At 49.6% G+C, this 9,024-nt stretch overlaps 1 protein-coding gene and 1 pseudogene across 1 annotated transcript; both read right to left on the bottom strand.

Moving 5' to 3' along the window:
* On the bottom strand, positions 1-2,158 carry LOC136509971 (uncharacterized). Its single transcript, XM_066504555.1, has 2 exons — positions 1,339-2,158; positions 1-352 (listed from the first exon to the last, which is right to left on the bottom strand). Exons 1-2 carry the CDS (start codon positions 1,939-1,941, stop codon positions 299-301), a joined length of 657 nt encoding a protein of 218 aa, XP_066360652.1. The 5' UTR covers positions 1,942-2,158; the 3' UTR covers positions 1-298.
* A 2,178-nt stretch (positions 2,159-4,336) lies between these two features.
* LOC136470487 (uncharacterized) lies at positions 4,337-5,127 on the bottom strand (annotated as a pseudogene).
* Positions 5,128-9,024: the final 3,897 nt, after the last annotated feature.

The following is a 9,024-nucleotide window of genomic DNA, read 5'->3' as shown; positions in this document are numbered from 1 at the left end:
CACGGCTCATCCTGCATTGCATTGGCTGCAGGAGGCCGAAGCACAAATGTTCCATACGTATTTACAGTTGATAATACTACGTTCACTTGGCACAGAGCCACAGACAGACGCGCAGTGAGGGAGCAGAAGGACGTGGCGATCAGTATGCATAACTTCCAACCAAAATTTGGCGGCACCGGCCGGGCGGATGAGCCCTGCCTTTCTGTCTGCACTGAAGCCTGCGGCGCCGTGCATCTTCAGATTCCTTTCTTCCACCCAGTGGTGACGGCGATACCAGGAGCAGAAGAGTGTCATACTGTCATACCAAGCATTGCTTCAGTGCCTTGGGCGTTTGGCCCCCCTTTAGTCTTACCTGCATAAGTTTGAATCAGGGTTTAGTGACATTTTTTTTTTGGATGGTGGTGTTTTTTTTTTTTAGAAAGGACGGCAAAAGCTTTGCCGCAATTTTATTAGACGACAGTGGTGGTGGTGAAAGTTGGGTTATTTTTTTTTTCCAAAAGCATGTGTTAGAAATTGTGAAAACGGCCGAGTTTTCAGTTCACTTTCATGACACAGCTAGAATCTGACGAAGTCTCTGCGATTCTCTAGCCTCGACGATCACGCCAAACGAACTATCAAGGCACTAGCTCGACAGTGATAGGCCAAAATATATGCATTCAGTTGTGATGTCAATTGATGTCCCTGTTCACGGGTGGCTGCTATATTCTAGACATTTCTAGAAGGGGGGCCTGGGATCTTGCTCCTAGAGACCTGTCCTGATCGGCATGCTGCTACCTGCTACTTTGACGTCCGAGGCGTGGAAAGTGTGTTTCAAGTCAGGCGAGCGGACTATTTCCTCATGAAATTCGTCTGCGGATTCTAGGTGGGTTGTTGAACTTTGACTCCGCCTGTTCATGGAGGAATACTGAGAGTGGCAGTAATAATGCAAGGCAAATGCAACCGCGGTCTGTTTCGCTATCTGAACAATACGAACGAGTCTACAGACAGATGGGTTCAGTTCGTCCTGGATAGAAACAGCAGGAGCTGTGTTGTGCTGACAGTTGGAACGGCCAGGCATGGCCGGCAAAAGCAGATTCCATGGCGGAACCCGGATTGTCCTGCGCGTTTACCCCGTCTTTTTGGCCGAAAGCTGGTGGTTAACCCACCCCCAGAAATTTCCTGGATTATTCAGCAGAAGAATCTTGCCTTATCCCAAAAGCACGAAGTGCAAAGCGCGACCCATGGTGCGTGTGCGTATGTGTTTTCAGTGAAATTGCGAAAATTCTTTCTGCGAATTTTAAGGCAAGAACTGAAGAATTGCAGTGTTATTATAGCGAAGGAAGTAGAGAGAGGACTCACCGCTTCGACGTCGATTCTGTAGACGAGCAGGCGTCGGCGCTCGCGGCAGGAGGCGCGGTACGCCATGGCGAGGTGTGCGACGGCGAGCGCGAGCGACATGAGGAACATGGCCTCGACGGCGACGAGCTGGCCCTTCCCCTGCCACTCGAGCCCGGCGCCGGCGACGCCGAAGACCGCGACGGCCTTGGCGAGGACGTAGCAGAGGGATGCGGCGCTGCATGCGACGGCGACCCACCTGTAGGCGGCGCCGCCTCCGCCGCCTGCGGTGTACGCGCAGAGGATGAGGAGGGAGCGCGCGGCGGAGACCGCGGGGAGGTCGACGAGCGAGGAGCCGAAGTGGAAGGCCCTGGCCTGGCCGGCGAGCGCGGCGGCGAAGGAGACGCCGGCGGAGGAGGAGGAAACCGGCGGGGCGTGTGCCTGGGCTCGGAGGAAGTTGGAGAGCAGCGCGGGCGGGAGGAGGAGGTCCAGCAGCACGACCAGCAGCGGCGGCGCGCACACGAGCAGCAGCGACGCCAGCATCGCCACGATGAAGAAGGCCGTCTTCGCCCACCGCCACAGCCGCTCGCTGTGCACCAGCAGCAGCGGCAGTTTCGTCTTCTCCATCGCTGGCTGGGCTGGACTGAGTACCGCCGATCAACGCCGCGTTCGCGTCAGATGAGTCCCTGGTGTTGCGGGACGAGAGAGTGAGGGCGGGCTGGCGCTGTCCGCTATCCGCCAGAGGAGCGCGGAGTAGTTTGGCGGCGGCTGCGGGTTGGGTTTGGGGAGGAAGGGGGAGAGTGGATTCGGTCGGGGGCGGAGGCGACGCGAGCTTTTTAAGCGAGGTGGGGGAGTTGGGATGGAGAGGTTTTTGTGCGCTGATGAGGTGGTCTCAGGTCAGACATGATGGTTTGGGATGAATTTGACCGGCCTGGTGGCCCCACGTCCACGGCAGCGCAACGGGCCGCGAGGTGGGTAGCTGGGGGCGTGCCGTGCGCCGCCGCCGCTGCGGAGCTGCGTCAGCGGCTGCGTGGGAGGGGGTTGAGAAGCTTCCGCCCGCCAGGGGCCCCGGCTGCGCTTGCGGCTGTGGCGGGGTGGCGGGCGGTCGTGGACTCGTGGGCCGGGAGGCAAGCGGACGGCTCGCGTACCCAGTGGTCACGGGTTCGGCGCGGACTGCCGGTACGGTTCCCGTTCGCTTACGACTTAGGTCTCGTTCGTTCGCTCAGGATCCAATCCTGGAGCTGATTTGTTCCACCCTAGGAATGAGTGGATTTCTGCCTGTAACTGTTTCCTGCCTATTGTTCGGTTAGGCGGTGCCGTTGCTGACAGTCCAGGAACAGGAACATGACTGATCTCTCTAGGCCACGTTCGTTTGCTTGTGGTACTGAACAAGTGTTGGAGTACTACAAATACATCAAAACAGACTCTCATACATTGCAGCAAAATAAAATAGATAAAATCTCCCATGTTTTGGAGTTCTTTTATCTGTAAATCTCTCATCATGCTCTCATACATGTAGAGACAATAGGCAGCAACAATAGCAGAGTACCACAAATAATCAGCTTGTTCGGGAGGCCGTAAACGATCGTGGATTATTTACTGCTGGCTGGTTTGGTGTGAGAGAAAAATACTGTTCCCGGCTGAAAATTTACGATCATTTACGAGCAAGCGAACAGGCTGAATGTGCAGCCACATATAAAGGACATGCTAGCTACTGCCAAAAGTGACAAAAAGGTGATCCACTCATAGAATTACAATCTTCATAATTTAAACCAGTAGATAACTCATCTAAGCCTACTCAAGTGTTCAGGTACTTTCAAGGCGTTCGGCTATACTACTTCCCGCTTATTTCAGCTTGTTTCAGCTTATTTTTTCTCACAGAATACTATTCAACCATCCATAATAATCCAAAATTAACTATTCTACCTACCGGCCGAATGCCCTGTTTGTCCAATCAAATGTTTCTTGATCATTGTCTCCTCCCTGAAATGACAGCAAGCTTTCTTTTACAAATAATTGAACGAAAACGACTCCCGATGTAGTCAACCAAAGCATAATTGAATCAATATGTCAGTTTAAAAGCTTTAATTAGTTATGATAGTCAGTGCCTTCACAGGCTCTATCCTATCTCTTGCAAAAAAACATGTTGAGTGGGCCTCTGTCGGTGATGCTGCCATTACAGAAACATTAACAGAAGTAATTAATGAAACATGCTTTGAAGGGCCATTACAGAAACATTAACAGAAGCAATTAATGAAACATGCTTTGAAGGTACATTACGTCCTTCACTTTGATGGTATCTGTTGTTCTAGTATTTCTGCCTACTAGAAAGACTGCAGCTAGATGTCAAGAGAAGGATTTCACCAAATACAAGAATTAGGATGCTATTAAAAGTTTGACATCCTTTTAAACTTGCAGGTATCCTTCGGCAACTTATAAAAAATCCTTTGGCAAAAAAAGAGAAAATGAAAATTGTACAAGCACTATTATCAATCTACTGAATGATCTGCATAGTCACTAACTCACTATCTTCAAAAGGAAAATATACAACTCTAGTTACAAGACTGAAACAGATTCATTTCAGGAAAGTAAGACAGGAACCATGATAGTCAGAAATCAAGCAACAAAGTAGATAGCAAGATTGATAAGTAAGCAAGTAGCTCCTAAACAAATAGTGCAGTGAAAAATGTGCCCCTACTTGACTGTCATGGAGTGTGTAGTTCAGTAACACAATAAAAAGTTGAGACCCTAAACTAATAGAAGGAAAAAATCAAGTTTTTAGCAATTAAGTAGACTGACCTGTTAGACCATCGTATTTTTGAGCCAAACCAAAGTTGCTTCTCGATCTAGTTCACAACCACTTAGGAAGGCCTCTCTATTTCCTTTGCTCTTGATGAACACTGCAAATGCCTTTGCCTTTTCTTCCTTTGTTACTTTCATTGTGCTCAAAACGGATATACACCTTTTGATAGAGAAGTCGTTACCTTGAGCAACCTCCTTTTCTTTGGCTAGATCTGCAGACTCATCGATATGGAGCAAGAAAAGATGGAGTATTTGCATACCCTCCATCAACCAGATAGAATTTGCCTGGAGGTACTTGGAAGCCCTTGCTCATAGCTGATCGTAGCACTCTGGAATTTGTAGCCGATCCCTCCCATCCACTAGAAATGAAAGTGAAGTTGAGATCGAAAGCACATGCCACCATCACATTAATACTTAGTGTGCCCTTCCTATTTCTAAAAGGAGAAGCTTTCTCAGAGGCTATGGAAATGGGAATATGAGTTCCATCAATGGCACCTAGACAATTCTTGAAAAATAGATAGAATCTAGGATTGTCTTGGATTTTTTATGCACTTGATTAGGATCAGGAGCTTGAAGGTAACGGCGAGAGAGTGCGGGAATGACCACCTTGAAGAAGTGGTTGATGTGATGATGGAAGGTGTTATTGTTGTGCCCAAAGAACATTTGGAGATCCTCGTACGAGGCGTTGTGACTTAACATGTATAGGAAGAAACCCAACTTCTCCTCCACAGTTATCCTAGTATCAACAACAAGCCTTTTGCTTCTAAGATAACTTGCTAATTCTCTAAAGATGCGTGGTTCCATCCTAAATGTAACTTGACAGTTCTTGACATGTCCCTCGAGGAGTCTACGAACTTTAACCTCGCCTGTTTCTTTTGAAGTATGACGTTTCTTCTTTTCCCCTCCTCTAACAGAACTCATAAGGTATAAGGCGGGGAAAATAAATAGCATCATGTCATCGTCTTCTTCCTCCCTCCTCTATCTAATACGATCTCGTAGTGAGAGACGCATTGCATGACTGAAGCATACAATTTTATAGTCATATAGAAGCTAAATATTATTAATCATGTCATATAGAAGTTATATTATTCACCATGTCATATAGAAAGTTGTAATAAAGATTATAGTCATCTTATAGAAGCATATATAAACTTATATTCATATAGAAGCTTTTGGAGTACCTTTTGGAGTTGGTACTAGATCCCAAGAAGGCGGAGGTTCACCTTCCCCAACTCTAAATGGTGCTGGAGAGATCTACAAGTAACAAGAAACCATTTGGCAAATCAAGACATCATCTAGATAATAATACAAGTAACAAAGTGAGCTAATAGGCTAGGTGTGTCAACTTCAGTCTTCACTACAGACTGAAACAAAGGGACATTCCTTTCCCTGGCGCGTGTTCGAAAAAAAGAGCAAATCAAAATAAGCTTGCAATGTGAATTCACTCAAAAGGAGCAGAGGTGTAGCTCCATATCTACTTGCATTGGCTGACTACCCTACTTTTCCAAGGTTTTCCAATAGTTTTCCATAAGAGTGCAGCATGCTCTTTTTTTTCTAACAGATAGCTAATGCTACAGCAAGGTAGCAGTCCAACATCAGGAGCAAGCTAGCACCTCCCTACAGCAGTCCAGAAGCAACAATCATAGAGAATGCGTAAATGCTACAATTGACAAGAGTACAAAAACAGACACCAGAAGTCCAGAAATGCATCCCGATCGTCACTAACTAGGTATTTCACTACTAGTACTCATGTTTAGAAATGTGATTAACAATCATCACCCATCCAAGAAACTGTAGCCCAGGGTTACTTTAGAGCAAATGACGTAGTAGCAGCAAGAGATGAGGCTTCTGTTTAAAGTTAAAATTTGCAATAAAATTAATCTCTCACATGACCACAAGCATATAGAGCACATAAAGAAATAAGTTGTCGCAAGTTGCCGCAGAGTTACCACTGAATCAAGCATAGTAAATACTGTACGTACAAGAAGTCATAGAAAAATATTGTAGATTCCAATTCCTCCCGTATGTGACTGTGAGGCCAACACAGAGAGGAGAGTAGAGAAAAGTAAGTGCAAAACAGGGGTGGAGGAAGGTAGAGCTTGAGCTGTTGCCAAAAGCTACAAAGTCAACGGCAATGGGTTCCTCCTCCTCGTCCGAGCTGCAAGCAAGTGCTTTCTCCCGACTCATCCTGCTCCCCTCCTTTACATCTCCTACCACCCGACGACCAAGAAGAAGCCCACCACCCACGGCCTCAACCACACACCCGCTCCTAGCCCACCTCCTGGCGTTCCTCAGAACACCGCTTCCTCGACTAGTCCACGGACCTCATCGTCGCTAGCCCAGACCTAGCGACGGATGGAGCGTAGGCAAGCAAGAACCCTAGCGCCAGGGAGAGAATGGGGCAAGGGAGACGGCGGAGAACGCTGACGTTCGATGGGAAGCGGTCGCCGTCGCCTCGTGCCGCGCCGCCGTGTCCCCTCGCGATGCCCCGCACCGTCGCCTCGTGCCGCTCCGTCGCAAGTCGCGAGTCGCGTGCCGCACCGTCGCCAGGATAGGTTCCAGACGTAGGAGGGTCCGTCTCCATTCCGGGCTAGAGGGGGGAAGGCCCGGATTGATCGGTTTGCATTCCGGGCCGTATCTAATCAAATGGCCATTCTTGATCCGGCATGGCTTCGAACCGGGCCTATTCGATCCGGGCGGAACAGGCCACGATCCGGGCCGTACCGGGTCAAAACGAACGAGCCCTTATGGTGATTTCGATTTTGAAGAAAAAAATTTTAGTCGAGTCCATAACCATTCATTGTTACACAATCATCTTTGCACTGGTATAAAAGCATGGTCGCCCAACTCACGCACAGCACGGGACGTTCACGATCGCAGGGGAAAACTCGTACCAGAACCGTGCCGTATACTAACGGTTTTAGTTCCCGCCGTGTCCCGAACTGGACCAAAGACGACAATGCTAATGGGGTACGACTGTGCGAGTCACGTTTGATGACCTCCTCCGGTAAGAAAAATGAAACGCCGCGGGAACAGAATAATTCTAGAAGCTCATTTGTCCACACAGTAGTCCGACGTACTACTCCTCCACCATGTCCACCTGTCGCCTCCGAACGTTCTACTCTGACTCTGCGATTTACATCAGATTCAACGACCGTCGGAGCAGTCGGCAGAAAACGAGCTGAATCGTGAATTCACGAGAACGAACGAAAGAAGCCCGTGCTTTGGGAAGGAGAAACACATGGAAGCCATGTGGCGCGAGCGACATCCACCCATCCTCCCAGGGTAGGGTCCCAGACTCCCAGATTGAAACCACATGGCTGGCCCCGGACCACAGCCAGAATGAATTGCAGCTCAGTCGCTGGATTCATTCATGATTCATGGCCGGCGGGCGCCATTTGGGCTGCGCACATGCCGCGATCTGCGGTCTCCCGCGAGGCCGCCATGTGGAGCCGCCGGCCGCGGCACGCGCGCGGCAACCGTTAACGGCCGGGCCCCGGGGGGTCCCTTTTCTTTCCGGTGGCGCGGGTCGGCTGCGAATCATCACGCGTCGCTGCCGCCTTGGACAGTTTTTACCGGCGGGAATCCTTGGGAATGGAAAGGAAACCCCGGTCGCCCATGGCTGCCCTGCCCTCATCGCACCGTGGTTTTTGTTATTGCGCCGATCGACCAGAGCGTTTGGTTGGTTGGTTGCAGCCGCGCCCGCCAACGATTTTCGAAAATGGCCGGGATTCAGGTTCAGCCGCCCTTGGCTTGGACCCTGACGAGAATCTTGACGACCCGGCGGCTTGCTACGAGCTGGGCAGATGCACCTGCGAAGGTTTGGAAACGTCACGGTTCAATCACGGGTGTTTCAGGAGCACGAGGGTCGTCTTCTTGAGCACGAGCAGTTTATTACGCCACGCGGGGATACACGGGTACATGTTTTCTGCTGAAAATTCAGACTCGAGCGATTCTGCCGAAATTGTGTATTCCGTTTCAGGGCTGAAGCTGAAGGAAATGCGTGCATGAGGACGTAATCGTGGATTTCTCGGGCATACATGCGATGTTTAGGCCGGATTATAATAGTGTCAGCTGGGTACAAAACTTATTTAATTAACTAGCTAGTCGAGAGAATCTTCATGACGACGCCACTGATCTGTTGCTTGTTTGACAAACAAACATCGCACCTGCGTGGAGCGAGTTGAGCTTTCCTGTTGATCCAGAACTCGCTCATGAATAGCCAAGATGTTTCCGTTCATGAACCGCGTCGGAAATTTCCATCGATGAGATGAGACTATTGTTGCTGCTCTAGTGCTCTGAGTCGTGAATTCATGCAATTCCCTGTTGCTCCTTTCTTCACGCGTCAGCATTTCCTCTCTTTTTTCCCCAGTCGTCCGGTCAGAATATTGGGTGGTGTCGAGCTCATTCACATTCGGGAACACAAGGAGGTCCTCGGTCTGTAGCCTGCACACACACCGAGAGTTCGAAACTAGTACGCTGCGAGTACAACGCTGTAGACCAGAAATAACGTGTTGCTATTGTCTTCTTCCTCATTCTTGTGATTTCATTCCGCGTTCGGAAATCGATGCTCCAAATCTAAGGATGCACCCAACGTGGGCGTCGGCTGCTGATGCGGGTGCAGATCGATTTGGAGTTGGCGCCACGCTACGGCGACGGCGGACAAACTGGACGGTGCCATTCCATGTGCCGACGATGTTCGTTGCAGCTTACGCAGCCCTGCTACTACATAGATATTCACAGCAACGAAAGCAAAGCAGAGAATGAATAACGAACGTATCAGACGCCAGATATTTCACCTCTGACAGGAGCTCAAACGGAGGGTGGTGACTGACGATGAGACAAGACAAGGGAGGCCACGTCAGGCGCACCTGAATTTTGCAAACCCTGAAACCCGAGTGCGCCTCG

This window comes from Miscanthus floridulus, chromosome 1 (assembly GCF_019320115.1).
Source record: "Miscanthus floridulus cultivar M001 chromosome 1, ASM1932011v1, whole genome shotgun sequence".
Taxonomy (NCBI): domain Eukaryota; kingdom Viridiplantae; phylum Streptophyta; class Magnoliopsida; order Poales; family Poaceae; genus Miscanthus; species Miscanthus floridulus.
This window is presented reverse-complemented; position numbering and strand designations above follow the sequence as displayed.